This window comes from Xiphophorus maculatus, chromosome 4 (genome assembly GCF_002775205.1).
Source record: "Xiphophorus maculatus strain JP 163 A chromosome 4, X_maculatus-5.0-male, whole genome shotgun sequence".
NCBI lineage: Eukaryota > Metazoa > Chordata > Actinopteri > Cyprinodontiformes > Poeciliidae > Xiphophorus > Xiphophorus maculatus.
In genome coordinates this window covers 23,673,900-23,698,607 of record NC_036446.1, presented here as the reverse complement: position 1 = coordinate 23,698,607, position 24,708 = coordinate 23,673,900, and the positions used below count along the sequence as shown (strand labels likewise).

Here is a 24,708-nt window from a genome sequence, read left to right as displayed (position 1 = left end):
TTGTTTTCCTTCTTTTACCTTGAACCGTCGTGTCTTAAGCTCCGCCCCCCTTTCCTCACTTCCGCCTTCTAATCTTGGTTAGGATAAAATTTACTGAAATTATTTGATTTTTAAGCATTAGAAACCGACGAAATCGGACAGGTTTTGTACGCAGGCAGGTGAGTGGATTCACAATGACAGCAGACGGCTCGGTTCAGTTTTTGCTGCTGACGGTGGAAAACTGGAACCGTTCAAACTTTACATTGTTGCGTTATTGAGCACGGTGTGTCTGGCACGTCTCAACGAGATATTGGTGGCAGCAGGTGTTAAAACTACGTGTCTGCAGCCGCGGTTACAGCAAACCTTTATTGCGGCGTAACAATAAAGCCGCATATGGGGAAGTGACGCCGAAAAGGGTGGACGTCCAGCAGAGATAATGTGACAATGTATGCGTCTCTGTTGTGAAATTATTACAAGCAGGGGCGCAACTCCATATTTTTGAGGTGGATGCGAACATATCTTCGGCGCCCCCCCATATATCGAATGATGACTGAGGCCTGCTCTTGCTTTGAAATATCAGGTGTGCAGTCCAGTTCCACTGCAAAGTACTTAGAGGACTTGATCTTGGCAGATATTTTACTCAAAACACACTCTGATACTGAATCTAAAAATTCATTCTGAGTGCACCATGTCAGATATCCAGTGGTTTGTTTGGAGGCAGCCTTTCTAAGATGCTCTGCCAGTGTTACATCATATCGCGCTATGAGCTCAAGGATTCCCAGAAAATTTCCATTTTTAGGATTTCCTGACTGAGAATTTTTCCCCCTTAGTGTCAAGTTTCTCTCTGCAAGGAAAAGTATGCAGTCGATAACTCTAGTCAACACACTTCTCCAGTGTGCTTTTTCAGCTGCCATGGTTTTCTGCAGTTCACTATCAATAGTTTTACCTAGGCGTAAGCGAGATGCCATTTCTTTCCACGTCAGATAAGCATTTATGTGAGAACTACTGGTTTCATGGTGCTTCAGTGTTTTTGAAAGACATCGCCAGTTATTATACCCCTCCACAAGGCATGTGTCAAGAACTTTAGCTTCACCAAAAAGCTTACATGCAAAACAATAGACTCTGTTAGTATTTTTAGAATACAGTAACCAATCTCGTTCAACTTTCTCTCCATTAGACAGTAAACGAAAACAGTATGCTTTGGAAAAACACCTCTTATTCTTCTCTGATCTTGGATATGGACCATCAGAAACTTTCTGTGGGCCATTTACAACCATGTACTGCCTAAATGTGTCCCCCATTTTGTGTGGTAAAGGCCACTCCTTGTTGGATAACAGTTACTGATTGGACATTACATCTGATCTGACTTATCAGATACATCACAACACCACTGTAGTGGTATTGAATAAGACATTTAAACTCAAGTGTCCCCCTGCCAAAAAGGTTGGTAAAATAGGTCACCAACCTTTTTGAGTTTAAGGGCTTTAGTGACTCTGATGACTAATTTGTCTGATACACACATGAACTTGAACAACTCATCTTTAATTAAAGAATCCATAATACATATGAGTGAAAAAATGCACCCAGGAGGGCTAAGTGTTGGACCATAGCTGGGCACTGCCGCCACAGCAGCTTTAGCTTTCCTGTGTTAATATTTCGGTCATTCTTACTTAGTGCGCGGTTATGTGTCTGTGACAATTTTATGTATCAGATATTCATAGAAATACAAAACAAATCGCGTCCCTTAATGGTTTAATAGGGGAGGCAACTTTTAACAGCAAATATGGGACGATTCCGTATTAGGCTAGCTGCTAGCTTTAGCTAACTTGATTATTTACAGCCCTCCTGTCCTGCTAATACACTGACGGTACTTACCTACTATCTTTCAACCACATTGAAAGGCTTTTTTTCATCCCGCCAACATCTTTATCCTTCTCCCTTTTCCTGTTTTGCGCCCCGGACAGCTTTTTTTTTCTGCCGCTCCATTTTGTCAAGTGCACTACGAGTGGTAGTCTAAAATTAAAAAAAAAAACGCGCCTGCGTACTCTTAGGGGCGCGTGCACAGCCACCTGTATGGGAAAGGAGAGCGACAGGAGGGGAGGTGAAGGAGCAGAGGGGCGCCTAATCAGTGCTGTTCCCCTGTTATTGATCATTTCATTCTGTTAATTATAGAAAATGCCAACAAGAAAAAAACATTTTTCGAGACGGGGTTTTGGCGCCCCCTCTAGTGCAGCGCCCCTATGCGTTGCATACCCTGCATACCCACTTTTTGCGCCACTGATTACAAGCTGTTTTGTATTTTAGAAACTAACGCAGCTCACCAGCAGTGGATATGATCAGCTGATCCATCGGAGATGCAGGCACTGCTGTAACACTGGTTCATCCACTATTTCTCAATGACTGCATGCTATGCCAGCCTTTCTGGCAATGCTGGGTTGAATTAATCATCATATATTACTTTTAATCAGTTTATTATGACATGTCCATCTGAAAACGTCTGATCATACGTCATACTTACTTCATGAGGGTTCAGTAACCTGAAAATGCAATATGTATGTCTATAACTGTGGCAAACAAAAAGTATATGCAACTGTCATCAGTAAACATATTACCATATATACAGTAAGTGCTGGAAATACTTTTAGCACTTTGTATAAGTTTTTCACAATTGATGTCTTTATGTACTTTTTTAATTAGCTGATTCAAAATTCCTATTCAATTCAACTCAGGGAAGCCCAGATGCATCATGTGGTACTTGTGTTACAGTTTGAGAACCATGGACTAAAGTTATGGGACGGATACAAATGGCTGCCATTTCTGCTTTCAAAAAGTCAAAAGTGTACTGTATGTGTTGCAGTGTCTCGTGAAATTCTGCACAAAGAAGATGATTGTGAGGAAGCTGCTGAAGACCGTTCTCAGTGTGGAACAAGCGGAGGGAGTCGGCGCTCGGGTCCGAAGGAGCATTGGTAGGAAGGAAGTAAGTTCAAGCAACATCGATCAGTTGTACACTTCAAGAGTAACACTTATGAATATTCCCTATGTATTTTACTTGAAGCTAAGCAACTTGGATCCTTTCCTGATGCTGGATGAGTTTAAGGTGGTCAAGCCGGCAGGTTTTCCAGACCATCCTCACAGAGGATTTGAGACGGTAAGAAGACGGAACAAAGAGTTCATACTACCCTCGTTTGAAAACTGGGATTCTTGAAATTTTGTTATTTTGGATATTTATCTTTTATAGAGTTTAGCATTTACTACGTCCTGTTTCTCTTAGGGAGAAAAAAGCTTTCAAAAACCAAACCAAAGTCTTTACATTAGCAATCGACATCTCCAGTCTTTTATAAAAAGTATTAGTCTATCTTACTTTCACAACTAAAATACAGCCCATTTCTCATGTGTTTTCTTCCATGTATTTAGACAAAGAATTTTTTGTAGTTTACACTGTTTTCCATGACGGTGTAGAGATATGTGTGCTGCCCTTTTTCTTAATTACATAAATAATCGAAACGTTGACTCGTTTTCTTTTTAAAAGGGTGAAGCTGAACAGAAAACCAAGCCCACATACAAGCAAACAGCAAAATTCATATTTAAACACTGGACTCCGACAAGAGGCAACAGTATTATTTATTTCAAAAGCAGTACGACTTATTTAAAAAAAAAAAAAAAGAATGAATAATTTCATTTAGCTTAAACTTTGTCGTAAATATGTTTTTCATGACGGCGTATAGAAATGTGTGCTACCTTTTTTCTTATTTATATAAGTAACCAAAACGCTGAGTCATTTTCTTTTGAAAAGGCTCAAACCGAGCAGAACAGCCACGCCCAGATACAAGCAAACAGTAAAACTCATATTTAAACACTAGATGGCGACAAGAAGCAACATTATTCTATTCAGTTATGGTAACTCTGAGTTTACACATTTTCAAAAATCATACATTAGGACAGTGGTAGGTATTAAATATGTTTTTGCATTTTGAATTATGGAGAATCTTAACCTAAGTCAACATATTATTGAGTTAAATATTTCAATATGACAGCTTGAAAAAAAAAATCCCTTAATTTTTTAAATAGAAGAGTTGTTCTGTGTTATCAGAAAATCTATGATTTAATGAATTTTCTGTCACTTCACTGCTGTTTATACTTTTATGATCATTCATAATGAATTCTTACTAATAAATGAAATTTTCTGAAATTATTGAACTAAATATGTTAAAAACAAATAAAACCTAACCTAAATTTCCATTAACATCCCAGACACCTCCCACCCCCAGTTTGTGTTTGGTTTTGCATATGCAACCTTCATCTCCCTGTGTGCATGAATAGCAATGGACCCAGCTGACCCTCCCACAGCTTTTGAAATCACACAGCAGTGGAGATGGATCCACAGTTCACTGCTGGGGCTCGAGCTTCCCTCCCTTAGACAGATGTTTAACTTTGAGCCTGCAACCTTAAGCTCTGCGTTTCTCTTCCTGCTGTGATGAAATGAAGGGGTGAACATTGGGAATAGAGTTGGCAAAGCACTTTTTTTTTTTTTTTAACTCTGCAACTATACATTCCTTGAGTTTAGGAGCCTTTTATGACCTAATGATTAAGTTACAGTTAAGAGGGTTAATTAACAAAGAAAAAAAAAATACAGATTTGGTATGAATGTAAAAGCAAAAACCCGACTTTGGAGACATAGTTTAGCGACTTCAAAGGAGAGAGCAAAAAATATGAATAAAAAAACTAATTTAATTTGTGTGTTATGATTTAATGTAATCATTTTGGCAGTTAACCACAGCTTTAATTTGTGGCGTTTTCGTCTGTGTGTGTGTTTTTGTGTCTTAGGTCACGTATGTTTTGGGGGGAATCACAGCCCATGAGGACTTTTGCGGTCATTCTGGACGTCTGATGCCTGGAGATTTACAAGTACTGAAAAAGAATTGGGCAAAAAAATGACTTGTGATTCTTTTGTTACTTTAAAGTTGCAGATTATTTTAGGCAAAAAAAAAGAAACGATTGTAATTTATTTTGCCAGCACTTTTCACATTGCTGATGAGCTTTGTTTAAAGCTTTAAACCTCAGTCAGTAAATTTGCCACCTTAAATAATAATTTCTATTTATTTCACTATTATCACTGTGAATGAAGCTACATAAGCAGAAAAACTAATGTAGCATACAAATACCCTTGATTTTAACATGTGTGATTTTTAAATTTTTTTAAAGCAGTACAACAAACACAACTTGAAACAGAGTTTCAGTCAAGTCCAGCTGAATTTACTTCAACACACAGCATACCTCAGTGGACTAGAGCTCCTCATGAAAACTGCAGATGTCCCAAAGCATTTTAGTTAGTATAGTTTTGTTAAAGACAGAAACAAAACAATGAATATGACCAAGAACTAAAAGATTTTCTTTAAACAAAATGCATTTATAACGGCAGCATTTCAAAGAAAATTTTGTTTTCCTTAAGAAACAACAAACTTATGTAGCCATACAGCTGTCTCAGGTTTTAGATAAATGTTTCATTGCACCTGTAATTTTCACTTTTATTAGTACTTTATGAAGTCAAACTGGACGGTGGTTCTCGTATAACTGTCAGTTTTTTACTGAATATTTATAGAAATTATATCAATATTAAAAGGTCATAACTAGCTGATGTAAAAGAAAGGAGGAGCTGGTGAATACTAAATATTTCACTTGGTTTTTACCAGAAATCCCAAACCTTTTTGTTGATCTTTTCAGACAATCTTTTTTTTTTTTTTTTTTTTAAACCTATCAGGTGTAAATGTTTTCTCTTGATGGATTCATTTCTGAATCTGACCTGAGGCAACTAGAGAATTACATAATTGAAGGACTAAATTCTTCATAAGACTGTGACTGCCTGTAAGGAAAGTTCCTGAAAGCTCATAAAATCATTAACAAGTTTATGGAAAAAATTATTTAAAAAAACTTTAGGTCTTTGTAAGCAGTTTGTTTGTCAACACCTATTGGATGCATTGGTCATACATTAAAAGGCTTAACATAAATTTACCTTTATGCTAAAGTTCCTGCAATTTATTTAGGGTATTTGTATCAGACTATCCTACGTCGACCGTTACAGTTGCATGAACTGACCTACAGTGAGTATTTGTATTCAGTTCAGATTAAATTTAGCAGGTCGCTGGTTCTACAATTAGTGGCTTCACTAAAGATTTTGCTTCAGTAAATGTCAGAAAAAACATTTTCAATGTTTACTTTTTAAAGTTCATTATTTAATTCAAGTAACACAAACACAGTTTCAAAATAAGCTTAATATTGTAGCTTCAACATTTTCGAACATACTCAACATCAGGGTTACATGTATGCACTTTGTGATTGAGATTATGAGAGAAATTGTGTCGTTGTCTGCCAGTGGATGACAGCAGGACGGGGGGTGGTCCATGCTGAGATGCCTGTGTCAGAGGAGCCAGTGGTGGGACTGCAGCTGTGGGTGAACCTCCGAAAACAAGAAAAGATGATTGAACCAGCATACCAGGAGCTTAAAAGCTCGGAGATCCCCAAACGCAGCCAGGGTGGGGTCACGGTCGCCGTGATATCCGGAGAAGCACTGGGAGCAAAGGTGTGTGTTCATTTGTGAGAGAATCTTCGTATTTCAACCAACGAACTTAAAGCAGGAGCAGAAATTTTTAAGTGAAGTGATTTCTCTTTTCATCTAATAAGCAAATACCTAAACGTATATGCCTTTTTGTCTGTGTGTTACTGAACAGGACAGTGTGTTTACCACAATATTTTACTGCAGTGGTTGGAAGGATTGTTTGGAAAAAGGAAGCTAGAAATGAGGAACAGATTCTTTTGGCATGTGAATGATGACTTGCAGTTATGTGGCTACTCCTAGTTGTTTTCCTACATATGTGAACAGCGGTGGATTCTGAGGTGGCGTCTGATTGAGAAAGTGTGAACTGGTGACAAACTGTGGCCAGCAGAGAGGCTGAGAGTGAAGATGAACTAGTTATGGTTGAAATTACTTGATTTGAAGTAATTTCAAACATGATCACATTTTCACATATCTGCTGGTCTTCAGATTAAGCTAAAAAGTTATGGCTCATAAGGAAATGCTAACATAACAGCTTTGGTAAATAAAGAGGATCAGTGGATTGGAAAAGTACAAGTGCCCTGATATGTGCATAATATAAACAAGAGCATAAAAGACACAGCATGTTCCTGTGTTTCACAAACCAAGAATTAACATTAGTTTCAATTAAAGAACAGTACAACTTCTCAACTTCCCTAAAATAATAAAAACACGTTGGCTTGAAATAATTTCAGACTTTTAATCAGAAGGTGTAGGACGGAGCTCTTGGACGAAGAAATGGGCTTTTATATTCTTGGCTAAATATAGAATCCAGTTCAACTTGTTTAGCCCATGTGATTTGACATGTGCACTTTGGGATGTGTGACCGGCACACAAACCAAAAGTGCACAGTTGGTGCAAAATACCCATAAAATACTGAACACAGATTTAACACTGATGGAAGAGGTTGATTTGAATTTATGTCCCTATACTCTTTTTACTTGCACACAATGTGCTCATAACGACAATACTAAAGCTCAGTCACTTTGTTTAGTTGAGATGCAACATGAAGACGTGTTAAATTTGAATATGTTTTGAGAAGAAACTTTACAGAGGGTGAGCTCACAACCCAGATGGAACTCTGGGGGAATAAAAATATTGAGTTTATTTGGTGTTGATCACAGATTAAAACTTGATTCCTATGAAAAACAAACTCAAACAAGATATGTGATGATATCTTGCCCATAGTATAACGGTACTATGGGCCGTTATAATGTGAACTTATCATAACGGCCCATGGTACGAAATAAAACATGCATATCTGTGCATTTTTTTACTATATGCTTTTTTTCTTGTATACAGTCTAAGGTTTACACAAGAACACCAACCTTGTATTTGGACTTCAAGCTGCAGGCCGGGGCCATGCATGTGCAGCCAGTCCCCTCTGGTAAGAGAATACTTGTATTGTTGTACAACCCAGAGACGGATTGGAAATAACTAAAGAATCGGAGCAGACCTATTCACAAACATCTAGTTGTTCCCTTAAGACTTATTATAAATGTACAGGTTTGGAAGTATCCATGCTGTGAAATGATCTAGTTTATATAAAGCTGCACTGATGCTTGTGATGGGAAAATGCATTTGATTTAATCTTGAATATATGAGATTTCGACAGTAGAAACCCAGTGGCCCTTTTAGTAAGTTTGTAAAAATGTTCATCGCACACTAAACATCTTCTGTAGTTTGTTTTTTTTACACTCAAATACTGTATTGTAAATAATCTGTCTTTTTCATGCTCAGTACACATGAAGCACATTATGGACGTTTTTGGAAAAGTAATCAGACTGTTGTTGCATATCCCTTTTATTGCGAGTCCAATATTCCTATTTCTAATAACTGCACAGTATTTTCTGTTACAGTTTTGTACAGTATCTCATTATTACTACTTCTGTTGTTCTTATTGTTAATCTTTTTGTGTGAACTTTTACATATGATGCTGCTGTTTCACCTGAATTTCTCAATGGTGGGACAATACAGACCTGTTCTATTGTCATTTCAGTAGAACTAGACCAAGATAGTGTTGTTACCTTTGAGTTTGGTTCAATAAACCATTTATTGCAGATAATGGAAGCTGCATTTTCCATTGCATACTAATAACATTTCTTTTTTTTGACAGGATGGACCACCTTCATTTATACTCTCTCTGGAACTACTCATGTTGGTGAGGGATTTTTTTTTTCAACTTTCTTTACTTTGTTTTATTTTTGCTGGAAGTATTTCTGACTCAACTTTACAGTTTAAGTGTTATTAACAAATAGGAATATATCTGGTAAGTTGAGCTGAGCCAACATGCTTTGGTGGGTAATATAGACTACCTGACTACTACTGAAAAATCTACATAGCAAGTAAGTGAGTGCTTTGAGACTAACAACAGCTTGCCTTTTAAATCCAACCAGAAGGTTAAATACGTTCAACTTTAAAGCTTGGCCACTTATTACTGTTACTTACTAATAGTGTTTTTAGTTTTTCTTTGATATCAATCATATTTCTAGAAAATATGAGCGTACCAAGCTGCATATCAGTAACATGTAATTTAACTGTTATATGATTGTAACCGCTTGACCTGGTGGATAAATTCCTGATGTTTCTCACTGGGTAGGTTCAGGTTCAGGAAACTCCCTTTGCATGAGAACAGACTCTTCCAGACACTGGACTTCTTTTCACAGGCTTTCTTGGTTTATTTGAACTCATTTTAATATTCTGCTATAAAATCTTGCTACATTTGATTACTGTCCTTTGTTATCCTGAAGAATCACTTAACTGACTGTAATCATAACCAGATGTTTTAATGACACCAGAGGATAAGAAGGGATGCTGAGACTAAAGCAGCTATTTGAGTTTCAAGTCTCTAACTCTGTGTGTCGTCTGGCCTAAATCAGAACCAGCTGACTTTGATGAATGGACCCAGGAGAGCCGCTATTGTTTTTCTCTCAGCATTCAGTCTCATTGTGCTACTATCTTTATATACTACCCATAAAATGGTTCATAAATGGTTTGCAAACAAGTAACACAAATTGAAGAGCAGCTTATGTGAATGTGTTGTATTAATTATATCAATGCCATGTCAATTACTTAATTTTAATTTTATGTTAATTACTTGTACTACTTTTAATTATACTGATAGTTCACACATGTTAGAAAAGTATAATGAAATATAAAATAACACGGTTCGGTTTTTCTAGACTTAATGTATTTAGTTTACTTTTCAGAACGTACAGTGACATAATTAGTAAAACGTGTAAAACATAAACTGTCTCTAAACTCACAGACTACTTTTCCAGGTGCGTCTTATTCATTCAAATCGTGAATAAGCCAGTCACAGGGCACAAAGCAATACATTTAGGCAGCTGTGCTTGGTGCAGATGACTTGCTGATGTTCAGACAGATTTATTTGATGTCCCATGGTTCTTGTTCCCAGACTGGCTAGTATGAGCAATTTAGAAACCACTGATCTATAGACAACAACCACTGAATGTGAAGAGAATTGCCCAAGAAGAGAAAATATCTAGTGATTAGTTGCATGAACATAAGAGAAGGTACTTCCTGTGTACTGCCATTATTTAGTCTGTCCTGCCTTGCATCATCGACATGTCGGGCTGCTTGGTGCTGCCAGTGTCCCCTCTATAGGACCACAGTGTATCCATCTTTACATGAATATTTACCACGTCACAAAACATAAAAGTCTCACAGTAGTCTTGTGCCTTCCATAGTTGCCAGATTATATCAAGAGCATCTTTGTGTTGTGGTGAAATGGGAGGTTTCCATCATGGATGTGCAGATGACAAAGCTGCAGAAACAATGTGATGCTATCTTGTTAACTTGGATCAAAAACTCTAAAGAATGTTTTCACAACTTGTTGAATCTGTGCAATGAGGAAGTAGAGCAGTTCTCATGACAAAGGCTGTACAACCTGATAGTACCAAAGTGGACTAAATGAAATAGAAAGAGAGTGTATGCAATAAATGGTTGACCTCACATAGGTTTATACTTGATGTAAATAATGTGATGATTTTGTTTACATATTAATGTGCTTTTTTTTTTTTTTTTTTTTTTTTAAAAAGGCTCAGATCAGGACCAGCAGCCGGTGGGGCCTCATCACACTGTGGTGTTTGGAGATGGTGATTGTGTCAGGTTTGAAAACAAGGTATAAAACTTCAGATGTTGAGACTTTTTCCACATACATGGTTTGTCAGATGGACTTTATTGTCAAAAATGAAACATTTATCATAAAAAGACATCAGCCACAACTGTTTTTTTGTTTGTTTTTTTAGTTTAAAATGCCATTAAGACTCATAAACAGTTTGCAAAGTGTCTTAACAATATTGTTGAAGTTTTGGTCTCAGACTCATTAGTAGTTTTACCAGTTTGCTGTAAGGAACATCCCCATTGTTCCTTAAAAGGTGTTCCTGCTGCAGGAAAGCATCTAGAAAGCCTTGACATTTCAACCACTTTCAAATTTAGCAATTTTTTGTGTTCTAATTTATTGCTTGGAACACTAGATCTACAATCTAACACTTTTAATTAGATTAAAAAAAATCACTTTTTTTAATCAAATTTTTATTATAAAAAAACCTTTTGTTACGCTGGTGTTATTTTTATTACTTGAAATCTTCCTTTAACCTTTTTTCCAAGAGAGATGATGGATTGTTTTTACCTCCAGGGCTCTGAAGTTTCTCATTTTGTGCTGATTGCTGGAGAACCGATCAACGAGCCGGTGGTACAACAGGGTATGTTCTCTGCTTTTCCATTACTGTTCAGTAAACAAAACATGCCTTTGTTATTAGCAGGAATTCTCTCCACAGCTTTCATGTGTTAATTCAAGTTGTTTGGCCTTCAGGTCCGTTTGTAATGACCACTCAGGAGGAGATCCACCAGGCCAAGATGGACTTCTATAATGGCACAAATGGCTTTGAAAGAGCCAAACACTGGAGGTCCAAAATCAGAGATTCTTTTTAAGCAATGCAGCTCTTTATACAGGTTGTTTCTGTCTTGCACATGGGGATGGATTGGAGAGTGTTGTGATATTTTAGTACAAACCTGATGTACAACAACAACAAAAAAGACACTGATTTAGAGCTTTAAATATACTTATACCTAATCATAATGCTTTACACGGGTATCTTTCTTATGATGTTTGTAGTTACAGAAATAATATATACAATACTATATTTTTGTGTTTTTAAGTGGGTACAGAAATACATGTAATTTAGGTTTGAGCTGCTATGATTTCTTGATTAATTGTAAGCTGTGGTGTGTTTTTTTTCAGTAGGATTTCCTCTGTCTATCCTCCTCCACCGCTTTCCTTTTCCATCTTTGTGACCTTCAACCCCAAACTTTTCACTTCTATTTTTGTCATAATTATCTTGACTGCTAGATGGCGCCATTAACACAAACTGCAAGTGCTGCATTGAGATGTTTGTACAAACCGGCTTTATCATAGTGGAAGGAATGTCTCTTATTTTGCTAAAAAAAAGAATAACACAGCAGTAATATATGTTCTTAACCAGCACTTTAGAAATGGAGATTAGCACATAAGCTGAGATGGTGTCATGTGCTTATGCTAGGCGCCTTCAGAGACTTAGTTTATTTAAAAAAAAAAGAAAAAGGATTTTAAATTCTGTTTCGAGAATTTGTGGCGTAAATTCATCCTTGTGGATGTATAACCCCTGCAAGATGGTGCTAATTAAAGCATGTTTTCCTGAAGGAGAGTGTTTAGTCGCTGCTACTGGGATATAGTTCCTATTGATTAATTCATCTTCACTGAAGTTACCAAAGCAACCACATAGGAAAATTTCCCTGGTGACACTTGTTAGATATTTTAACACAAGGTTTGGCAAAAGACTAATTTTTAATGGATAATAAGCACTTTGTTTGCTCTCCTTTATTTTATTGACTCACTACAGGTTTGCTCTGTGTATTCCATCTTCCCTTTGAAGCTGATGTGTGTTACCTAAAGCATACGAGTAATAAAAGTTAAGAAGAAGTTTACATATTATTAAACTCATCATTTTAGGACATAAGGTTCTCCAGCATTGTACATTTGAAAATGTAAATCTTTTGAAGACTGTCTTGATTGGACAAGTATAACGATCATATTTTTCCATCTTCAAATATTGAAAACTACAGACTACACAGCTTACAGATGCCATAGATTTGTTTGTTGGTGGTGGTGGTGCATGTCTTGCAAATTAAATACTAAACTTAATGTGTTGGTAAGGGTTAGTGGATAGGATGTCTGGGAGACGGGTGTGGTGCTGGTTTCTTACTTCCCATCATGTCTGGATCACATTTAAAACACGTGTTCCCGCTCATAGTCAGGGTCATGCAAGTCTAGAGAGAAAAGAAAGGTGAAAGGTTTAGCAGGCAGATGATCTGTCAACTTGATACAAAGGTTTGAATAACAGAAACAAGAATCACAAGTTAAGATAAATCTTGATGCTGTAAGACTGTCTTTGTAAAACTAGGTAGATTTTGTTGTTACAAAACAACAAAATCTTGTATTAGTTTATAAACTTTATTAGTTTACTAAAATATTATTAGTTTATTTTTTATTAATAGTAAATTACATATTGCCTAATAGGTCATTATTAATAACCCTAATAATTATTTAATAATTATTAGGATTATTAAATAACCCTAATAATTTAGGGTTATTTTTATTACCCTAAAAGTAACCTTAGGGTTATTTTTCCATAAAAATCAAAGCTGCCTGAAGTAGCATAGCCATAAAGTTCTAAGTCCTGAAACATACACTAATAGTAAAGAGCATTTTTGCACTGCCTCGTTGTCTAACAGGAAATCTCAGTTTATTCATCAAAGCTTTAGCAGGACTGCCTTGGTTTAAAGCCCATCTCTCCATTTGGCTCAAACAAACACGGAGGAAGGAAGGTCTTTGTTTAATTCTCAATTAAACTTTAATTCTCAGTTTAATTTTAGTTTTAGCATGAGAACCTTCCTGCAGTAGTGTGACGTGGCGTTTTGTGGGTTTCTCACACTCTTGAACCTGAGCTTTCAAAGTTCATTTAGATGGGTGCCAGGAAAAAAATGCTTCACCAGCTCAGCACATTTAGTGTGTTTTTGCTAGTGAAAAAACGCTGGTGAGCAATTAGACATTTTACATAGAAATGACCATGTAAATTTATTTTAAGCCTTTCATATTTTTATTTTTTTAATATAAGGTTCATTGCAGTTATTGATTTTGATTGTCATATTTTTACTATCTTAACTTTTAATGTGTAAAAATAAATATGCAGATTTTTTTTTCCACAAAACTATTTACTATGCAAAAAAAAAAAAAAAAAACGGTATAAATAGTTTCATTTTCTGTTCTTCTTATTTGAAGGTGACTGAAACAGTTTTCAGTCACCTGAAAACTGCTCCTTTGCCAATTGGTCAAAGGAGCAGAAAATAAAGTTTAGGTTTAGGTTTTACATCCAATCTTGTGTAACAAAAGCAGACCAAATGTAACACAGGCGGACAAGAAGTTCTATGATTATATTTTTAAAATACCATCTATAGCTCAGTAGAGGAAAATGTGCTTATTGCAAGGACCCTCAAAAAAACGTCCGCTGACGTGGGGTTAAGAGCATACTGTAACTCAACGTGATACTGCAGTATGTCAAACAAAAAAAAAGTCTTATAGAGGACAGTCAGGTGTACTGAAAGGGTCGTCGGAGTTCCTCTTCCCTCTGGCACAGAACTTTTCCAGAGCCGCTGCAGAAGGAGGACACAGAATATCGTTACACTCTCTCAATAAACTATTGGAACTGCTGCAGACATGATACCCAGTGGAAGTCCACAACGGCATGACTACTGCAGTCCTTTAAAAACAATGACATTATTTAACTTGGTTTTGTTAACTTACCAATCAACGAGGGCACTACCACAGAAAAAGATGATGAAAAATAGGCAAAACGTGCCACAACCAAATACGGACGGCTTCTATTATGTTTTCATTTGCACGTGGCTCCCTTAATAATATCTGCACTCTCCTCACATCTCTTGCTAAGTGTCTTGGCACCGGTACATCAAACTGTTCCTGCACATGCCTCTCTACAAGTCCTTGCATAAAAATCCACGCAGAATCCTCCATAATCTGACAAATAATGTTTTTTGAGTCAGAAAACCGTTAAAACCAGCTGATACTGGCTGCCAGGAAGGTGACTGAATAAAGTATGTAAATGAGAAAATGTAGCTGAAGTCACCTAGCACCGATGTTTGTAGTGTGTTTTATTTACTTTTAAACTTTATTTAGAACTGTTAACTCTTCTAAATAAAGAGATTCTGGTTCGAATCTAACCAGAATAATTAGGTTGGATTCGATTTATCCGTTGCACAGGATTTCATTTCATTTCACCATGAGGCTGGTGAAGCCACATGGAGAAAGAGAATAATCCCAATCTGAATTGGGATTATTCAATTTTTTTAAATTGGATCCACTAATCCTTACCTAGTTTTACGAAGACAGTCTTACAGCATCAAGATTTATCTTAACTTGTGATTATTCTTTAATTTGAAGAAAAGAATAATCCCAATTTGTTTCAAATTGGGATTATTTATGGTTAATGAGGACATACTTTGCTTGGCGGGTAAATGTTCATGTATGATTATTTCTTTACTGTGTCTTTTAAAACCTGGTGAAGAAGAAATGCACTTCTTATATTTCTTGACTGGCATTTGATAACCTGTGGCATCGTCTGGCAGTTGTCTCAGGTACACTTGAAAAATAAACATGTTTCCATTGCTTCTGAGTACGAACACGTGTATTTCTTTCTGTTGTTTTTTTAGTATTAGAATGGTTAAATAACTACCTGAAACTAACTGGATTATTTGAGTCAACATTGCTTCCTGAACAATATTGCTCGGATACCAGGGAGCTGGTCCTGATGAACCTGCTCCCTCTTCTTGATCACTCAATTCTTCCTCCAAAACTGCATATAATCAGTCACAATTTCCCTGAAATACCTTAAAACTTCCTTCACTTCTACGTATTCACCCATAGTTGTTTACATTTTTACTATCTTATTTGTATTGTTTGCGTTATTTAATTTCCCTTTGGGGTTAATAAAGTGTTTTTGAATTTTGGCTTACCTTCATTACATCTTAGAAAAAGGTTTAAAGACATAGGAAAGTAGGAAGTAGGAAAAGAAAGTTAAAGAAGATGGAGGGTTTTCTTTCTAAGAGATATTTTTCTGAGCTCTCACACTCTGCTGTATTATGACTATTATGATTAGTTCACCCTTTTTTTTGTTTTTTTTAGTAAAGTTCATCTGAATAATTGATCTGACTCCTTGTTTTCAGATTAGTCAGAAACATGAGGAGCATGTGCATAGCAGTGCGTGGAGTGATGTTGTGTCACAGTATGAATGAAGACTTGAAGCGCAGAATGAATGTAAGTCGGTTTAACAAATGATATTAAAGATCCCAGTTGCAAAAGTACAAGGATTACACAGAGTTTTAAGCAAATTGGCGATCTGCTGGCATGCTGTTAGAAAAATTATCCTCCTGTTCATTTACTCATGAGTTTATTTTACAAGTTATGTTTTCATATTATTCTTTTATATTATTACTCTCATATTATTCTTCTTTTTATATTTACTTAACTTCTAGTTCTTTTGTAGTATATTATTAACTTTGTTTAGGATGTTTGTTTGGAAGCTAAAAACGTTAAACATTCATGTGTTATTAGTTCCATATGTAACTGATTAGTTGTGGTCAGTCACATGCCCTTGTAAGGGCATGTCCATAGGAGGTTCCAGAATGTAAAGACGGTTGGTCAATTCTCTGTGTGACTGTGTGAAGAAGCCCAACCTCCTTTTTCTATACAATAAAGAGAAATGCAAAGAAAGAACTGGCAGAATTGAGTCCAGACAGTGTTTGACAGCGATTCGTCGCGTCTGTTCTGAATTCTCCTATTCTGCAGAAAAGAAATTAAAAGAAACCTAATCTCTGTCTCTGGCTGATTCTTTGCAGGTTATGACAAATAAACCTATCACATGCTATTGAGGAATGTGGTGGCAGTACTGTAGATTAAACATGACTGGATGAATGAGATGTGTGGATTATATGTACTGCATTATTTAGAACAAGAATATGTTTTGTTTTTGATTGTTTTGCTCAAGACGAATGTGTCTGAATGGAAATCTTACAGGAAACTGTAGACAGTAAGCATGGCGTAGACTGCATAATAATGAATTACAGATATACAGATATAATTATAGATATATCTATATCTCTAGATATGTCCTATAGATATAGCTATAGACATAGATATACAGTATATCTATATATAGATCTATAGCTATATCTATGGATCTATATATATAAATCAGTATATATATACTGCATATATATGCAGTATGTACTATATATATATATATATATATATATATATATATATATATATATATATATATATATATATATATATATATATATATATATATACACACACATATATATATAAACTATTTGCATACAACTTCTGTTGTAATAATTTCTGATATTTGCTTGCTTTTTGTCCAATAGTAAGCAAATAGCAAAGGTCAAAGAAAAGAAACATTGTCTGAATCTGGAGAGACATCCTGTGTAGTTGACAGCAAGACTTCGTTGTCTTTGGTGTGCCTCTGGAAGTTGTTTTTATCTGACCAGTTAAGTGACTATGTAGAATGAACAGTTCCTTTTTGCAGCTGGACATTCTGTTGCATCTGAGTCACAAATCAGTCAGTCTTCATCAGGAGTGTCCAACACCTGTCCTCAACAGTCGGTGTCCATCATGTCTTAGATGTGTCCGTACTCCAACACAGCTGAGTTAAACGGCTTAATTACCTCCTCAGCAGAGGCTTTCTAAATAATTGTCATGACACGGGAAACATCTAAAACATGCAGGACGGCCTTGAGGCTGGACACCACACCTGGAAGGATTGTATTTCCTGTCTGAACCAGTTTGGAAATTGTCCCGTGGGAAGCTGGACAGAGAGATGTCAGGGTTCCAGCTGAATCAAGAGATGATACATGACTCAATTCTTACAAAGCTGAGTCCTAACACTCTGCTAAGCATTCGAGGAACATCGCAGCAATTTGAACATAGTGTTCACCTCACGTACCACCACATCTGGTGATGAGCAAGGAGTAAAAGAAACTGACAGAATCTGAAAAAACTTTAACAACAGTAAAACAATATAAAAAATTGAATAAACTAATACACCAACAGAAACAAACAAAACAAGCTATATTCGGGAAGGGGGATACCAGAATAATTGTAAAAAAACAGACCTACCAGAAAAAACAAACAAACAAACAAATAAATAAAGCAAAAACTATTCACCAAAAAGAACCCATAACAAAAACCACAAACCAAAACCAAAAGACCCAATAATTATGACAACTGCAGTTGGTTTACAGAATAAAAAATCTGGGTCGTCATGAGAAACATGTTTGTTTTCCTCTGTGGCAGCATTAACCGTAGCTATGTCCTCTGTCATCTCATTCTGTGAGAGGGAACTATTTAGCTCTTCCTGAGACGTTCCCTCTGCTGCTGGCTTCAAGTCAGCTGGCTTCAAGTCAGCAGCAGAGGGAACTACTTCTAACAAAGAAGATTCTACTACTTTGTTAGAAGTAGAATCTACTTCCTTTGCAGCTTTGCATTCCAGCATTTCAGGGTACATCTCTCTAATTTTATCCACTAACCCTATCCTTCCTAATTTAGGGCTGCTTTCCTCCTGCATGTCTTGAAATGGAGACGGAAGATTCCTGTATCTCTCGATGTTTTGTCCAACTTGTAAACCCACCTCAGGGCTCATACTTAGGTTTGGTTGATCAGAAAAAAGTCCTAATCCACCTCCAATAAAGTTTGAAGCGTTATCGTAAAACGAACCCATGTTGTCAGATTTGTGACTTTACTTCAATGCAAAATGTCCTTTTCGTCTCTGAAACTTTCCACTAAAAACAGAAAATCTTTTCCGAGTTTTTTTCTCGACGAAAGAAGTAAATGAAGTAGCGTCATGGGGACTACAACATCCAAGGAGACCTTCCGAGCGTCATAAACGACAGCTTGGCAAGCAACGTCACGTGTTCCATAAGGTCACGTAGGTGCTGGAGCAGGCAGAGTTCGGCTGACGTTACCTAGCAACATGGGCGTGGCCCGAGAGCGTGACAGGCCTAAGATCGAACGTGCGCTGCAGCCATGTCACGTGAGGCGCATATTAGAGCGGACACGCGACTCCCTGCCTGAGAGCTCAAAATGGCGGCTTCATTCGCAATACCCAAATTCCTTATAGTCCATGTAAATTTTATTACATGGTTTCTGTAATCAATGTTATTGATTGATGAAAGCACTTGTATATGCCAGTTTTATTTACCTTCACATCTTCGGTAGTGCAAATAATTGAGCTTAATGATTTGATTATTAACCCTTTAACTGCCCACTCGACCATATGATTTAGCACATTTTGAGTCTCTATATCTCAATATGAGGAGTGCCTAACTTAGCTTAACCTGATTGAGCCATGTCTGCCGCTTGGTTGAGGTACGATATGCTAAAGAAATCCACTGGAGGGCACTGTTTCTTTAAATAGTATTCTTCTTCTTCCCCTCTCCAACCAGGAAGTCAGAAACACAAAAATCTGTCACAAATATCGACTGGTTGTGGTAAAACTTTGAAAGGTAGAAATAGGTTTCTGGCATATAATAGTGTTATAGACCTTACTAAACAGAATTATGTTACTTGATACCACCTAAAAAGCTAAATTAAAGGTCTAATAATTTTTTTAAAATATGCTTGACCAAACGGTTGATTTGTCACTTTATGGTAAATGTTGCAAATTAAGCTAATGTAGTTAACATTTAATTTTTTTTGCTATAAAATCAAAAGTAATTTTCATCTATTGGCGTAAATATGAAACAATGTGTTATTACAGTGTTATACACTAAGAATAATTATAACATCATTATCTTACAAAATAATTTTTGTGACTTTCTGAGTTGATATTAGCAAATATGGTAAAATTTTAGAATAAATGTGGGGAAATCATAATTTTCACAACTACTAACTAATTTTAACTTTTCAATCACCACTAGAGGGACACTAAATCCTTCTATGGTGCAAAGCCACGCACTCTTCTCGCCCTTGTACCACAAAATCCTTAAGAATCTGATTGTCATCTAAGTGATGATGACCAAGTAGACGATCCTGATTATCAGCCCACACAAGCAGATGATACTGGAGACAGCTCTTCTGAATCCCTGGATGAAGAGGAGGCTCCCTGAAAAAGCAGATCTTCTACACAGCCACCTCGTAAAAGGAGCCGGAAAGGGAAACACACACTAAAAACTGTTCCCTTGGAGCAGCCAAATGACAACGCCGACCCAAGTTACACCCCAGGCCCCAACAAAAGCACAAGAAGAATCTGGAAGCAGGAAGACATTGATGAGTTCCAGGTTCTTAATTCAAGATTTTAACCCCTTGAAGCTGTGCCCTCACCCTTCCAGTATTTCAAAATGCTCTTCACTGATGAGATGATTGAATATATCGCACATCACACCAATTTGTACTCTGCTCAAGAGTTGGGGGATCCAATCAAGACTAGTCCTGAAAAGATAGAGCATTTCCTAGTGATCCTTCTTTTTATGGGTGTTTTCAATTTCCCATCACTGGAGGACTACTGGCACCGTGAATCACGCTTCGACCTGATCACTGACATCATGCCAAGGAGGAGATTCCAGCTGTTATGGCGATACATTCATTTATGAGGGAGATGTAGTCTGTGTCCAAAAGGAGTGTCCAGGTGGAAATGTGAGAAATGTAATGTCTTCCTGTGTTTGAATGCAAACCAGGAATGCTTTAAGTTATATCACCAGAGGTAAAGTGCATCTAATGCACAAAAAGAATGTTGTTTTGCAAACACATAGATAAGGTTGGAAATGTGATGTTTTAATATGTTTGGTAATGTTTTTTCTGTGTTTGCCATGTTTTTTCAAAGTTTAAATGAAAACAAGTAACACTAGTTCAGTCAATCCTCCAGATACGTGACACTTGTGTCCCAAAATACATGCTGTTGCACCAAAACAGAAAAGGTGTGCTGAGATATAAAAGCAACAAATGTTTCTATTGTTCTGCAGTATTTTCTTTTCCTTTTTGAATGTAAAAATGAATATTTTGCACTGTTACCTATAATCAGAAGTGGATTGAATGTGAGAATTTTGTGCTGTTGCACTTTAATACAGATACAGTCAAGATGGGAAGATTAAAAATGCAATATTCCCTTGTTCGACGCAATATTTTCCTTGGTTGAAATTCAAACCAGTGTTTTGTGGCATTTTGACAGAAATAAACTGTATCCAATGCCCCAGACATTTTTTGTTGGTTATTTCTTTATAAATTAGCATTTTATTTGAATTTATCTACTGTACTTGGTATTTTTATTACATCATATACTTAAACCATCAAGTGACATCTCAACTGTTTGGTAGAGATCAATATTTTAAAAACCACAGGGTCTGTTGGAAAATTTTTTTTTGATTGTGTATACGAGTCACCCTAGGGTAAAAGAAATGCAAAGAAAAAAATTTTCACAGGTTTTTTTCTTGGTGTGGTTGTTAAAGGGTTAATTGGCACTTATTACATTAACATTTTTCTCTCTTCTTTTTATTGGGCGTAAAAGCTGTGAATAGCAATATTGATTAAATGACTGTCTCATCTTATATCGACAAATAGGGTTTTTGACAATATTCTAAGTTGTTCAGATATTTTCGATGGATATAATTTCCACATGCAAAGGAACAACCTTCATTATAAAACCCTATCAAGGGTGTTAAACCCATTTTCATTGTGGACCCCATCAAAATCATAAAAGTCCAAATGAGGGACGATTGGGTCCGAAAGGACTAACAAAACTATCAAACAATAATGAATAAACTGTTCAAATATTATACTTCTCGGCATTCAATTAGTATTTCTTAAAATGAAATAATATTTATGTGTTATGTGTTATCTCCCTCGGACGTTCTGCATTCTTGTGATTAGACTCACCAGGCTTCCATCTTGCTCATCACCCCTCGTCAGGTTTGAAACTTCCTGGTTTTCATTGGCAGGAGGACTCTGGACCAATGTGCAACAGTCCAGTTCCTTTCCTCCTTGGACTCCTCTGATGTTGTCTCTGATTCAGGAGTGACTTGACTCGGGGGATGCTAAGCTTGGAGCTCATGTCTGGTATTCGTCTGTGTGTGGTGGCTCCTCGGGAATGGATTTCGCTTGACAATCCTCTCAAGGCTGTAGTTCTCCATGTTTCTGGTGTACTTTTACCTGTTACACTTCTTCCTTCCACTCAATGTTCAGCTAATATGTTTACATATAAAACTCTGAACAACCACCTTCTTCAGTAATTTAGTGAATTTCCCTGCTGGAATGAATAAAGTAATTCTTCTTCTTCTTCTTCTTCTTCTAATGCCCTTTTGCGATTTTCCCTCCTTGCGACGGGTGACCATGACTGTTTTCTATGCATCTGTCTTCCCTATGTTTGTGTAGCCTACTGTCCCAGAGTGAGGAACTGTTTAAAGACACCAAGAAATAAAACACAAAATGTTCTGTTTCTGAAGAACTTTCGCATAAAGTGTCCAACCAGAGAGCCACAATGCTACTCTAGGAATGGCTTTAGTACGCCCTCTAGAGGCCAGTTAATGGCATGGGTTGATGTCACATATTTCCATACTGTGCTACTACGGTAAAACCTGGAAATTTGTTTGTTTTTGCAACATTTTGAACATTTATATCCATCATCTACTGGCCTGATTGTCTTAATTATCAACATGAAACCCAGGAAAAAAATTATTTAATTTTTTTGACATACATTAGGAGTGTGGGGATGGTACAAAGGTCAAAGAAAAGAAACATTGTCTGAATCTGGCGAGACATCCTGTGTAGTTGACAGCAAGACTTCGTTGTCTTTGGTGTGCCTCTGGAAGTTGTTTTTATCTGACCAGTTAAGTGACTACGTAGAATGAACAGTTCCTTTTTGCAGCTGGACATTCTGTTGCATCTGAGTCACAAATCAGTCAGTCTTCATCAGGAGTGTCCAACACCTGTCCTCAACAGTCGGTGTCCATCATGTCTTAGATGTGTCCGTACTCCAACACAGCTGAGTTAAACGGCTTAATTACCTCCTCAGCAGAGGCTTTCTAAATAATTGTCATGACACGGGAAACATCTAAAACATGCAGGACAGCCTTGAGGCTGGACACCACACCTGGAAGGATTGTATTTCCTGTCTGAACCAGTTTGGAAATTGTCCCATGGGAAGCTGGACAGAGAGATGTCAGGGTTCCAGCTGAATCAAGAGATGATACATGACTCAATTCTTACAAAGCTGAGTCCTAACACTCTGCTAAGCATTCGAGAAACATCGCAGCAATTTGAACATAGTGTTCACCTCACGTACCACCACATCTGGTGATTCTTGCACATATATCGCCTCATTTCAATGCCCTTTCAAAGTAAATTTACCAGTATATACCTTTTTTTCACAAAATGCTCACATAACATTATTTAATAATAGCTTTAATAACCATTACATGTTTTTGATTTTTATGAAATTAGTGTATGCTGATAATATGTGGAACTTAACTACAATATTTTTCTCAAATGTTTTCATCCAAAGATACAGACGAAAATGGCAATAACTTAATTTCATTTGAGATTGTCTACACTTTGTCACAAAGAAATCAGTTTTTGACGACAGTGTAAAGATGTTCATATATATGCTGGCATTTTTTTTATAAAACCAAAACTTTATAGCACATTTATGGCACATTTTCTTTATAGAAAAGTGACACTGAGCGGAGCAGCTAAATCCAGACATCAGCACACAGTGAAACTGATATTTAAACACTAGATGGCGACAATAATCATCCATCCATCCATCCATCCATTTTCTATCACCCTTGTCCTTAGTGGGGTCAGTAGGGCTGCTGGTGCCCATCTCCAGCTAACTTTCGGGGCAAGAGGCGGGGTCACCCTGGACAGGTCGCCAGTCTGTCGCAGGGCAACGCAGAAATAGACAGGAAAAATCGCCACTACACTCGCACCTATAGGGAGAATTCAGAGAGACCAATTTACCTAACAGTCATGTTTTTGGACTGTGGGAGGAAGCCAGAGTAAACCCACGCATGCACAGGGAGAACATGCAAACTCCATGCAGAAAGACCCCGGGCCGGGAATCGAAATCAGGACCTTCTTGCTGCAAGGCAACAGTACTACCAACTGCGCCACTGTGCAGCCCCAACATTAGTCCACTGAGTCCCATACGTTCATCGCTTTTCAGTGTTTACAAATCACACTTTTGACAGCAGATTTGGAATTACTACGACAGCTTTGAAACAAAAAACTCTATTATTAAATAGAAGTGTGGTCTTTGAAGTAAATCTAAGAAAACACTCAAAATTGTCATTAAAATCCCAGACAGCTCCACCCCCAACTTATGTTTGATTTGATTCAATAGAGTCTCCATCTCCCTGTTTGCATGAAAAGGGATGGACTTCACTCCCAGCATGCCTTTCTGTAAGCACCTTAGCTGACCCTCACACAGCTTTTGAAATCACACAGCTGTGGAGATGGATAACACACAGTTCACTGCTGGAACTCGAGTTTCCCTCCCTTACACAGATGGTCACCTTTGAGCCTGCAACCTTAAGCTCTCTTCCTGTTCCATCTGACAACTGCAGAAGTGAAATGAATGCATGAATGTAGGATTAGTGATGACAAAGCAATTCTTTTACGAATCATTGACCAGAAATAATTGAAGCTGCAGCATGCTGTATCATTTAATCTGAAGCCAGTATTGGGGGAAAAAAAGAGACAGCACTGCATGCGCAAAGGTTTACGATTATTTTAGTTTTCTTACATTTCTTGTACAGAAGATGGAAAGAATTTTACGAGATGCATCAAGTGCAGATCACATACCAAGTTTTCAAATTTCAGGTTTTTTTTCTTTAAATCACCTTGGTGGAACTAAAAGTTATTTGTGTCAGACAGTTTAATGTTTTTTTGTAGATTCAAGAGTAAAACTAAAAGAACCGGACCTGTCATTTTGTGACAGTCTGGCCATAACAAAGTTCCTGAAGGTTAAACTTAAAATTGTTCCTCGGTT

At 37.0% G+C, this 24,708-nt stretch overlaps 1 protein-coding gene across 2 annotated transcripts; it reads left to right on the top strand.

Annotated features, from left to right (window-relative positions):
• Window positions 1-52: 52 nt before the first annotated feature.
• On the top strand, window positions 53-15,321 carry pir (pirin). Of its 2 annotated transcripts, XM_023332860.1 has the most exons (10): window positions 53-158; window positions 2,837-2,956; window positions 3,035-3,127; window positions 4,804-4,884; window positions 6,350-6,556; window positions 7,871-7,955; window positions 8,685-8,729; window positions 10,630-10,712; window positions 11,229-11,295; window positions 11,406-15,321. In XM_023332860.1, the coding sequence occupies exons 2-10, from the start codon at window positions 2,864-2,866 to the stop codon at window positions 11,522-11,524; spliced, it is 873 nt and encodes a 290-aa protein (XP_023188628.1). In that variant the 5' UTR covers window positions 53-158; window positions 2,837-2,863; the 3' UTR covers window positions 11,525-15,321. The 2 variants fall into 2 exon arrangements, with proteins under 2 accessions (XP_023188628.1, XP_023188629.1); XM_023332861.1 differs by lacking the exon at window positions 53-158 and having other exon boundaries at window positions 2,866-2,945.
• Window positions 15,322-24,708: the final 9,387 nt, after the last annotated feature.

Coding starts and splice junctions, on each gene's coding strand:
- pir (XM_023332860.1), top strand. CDS start 2,864: ATGATTGTGAGGAAGCTGCTGAAGACCGTTCTCAGTGTGGAACAAGCG. Junction 4,885..6,349: donor TGATGCCTGGAGATTTACAA/GTACTGAAAAAG, acceptor GTTGTCTGCCAG/TGGATGACAGCAGGACGGGG. Junction 10,713..11,228: donor GTGTCAGGTTTGAAAACAAG/GTATAAAACTTC, acceptor TTTTACCTCCAG/GGCTCTGAAGTTTCTCATTT.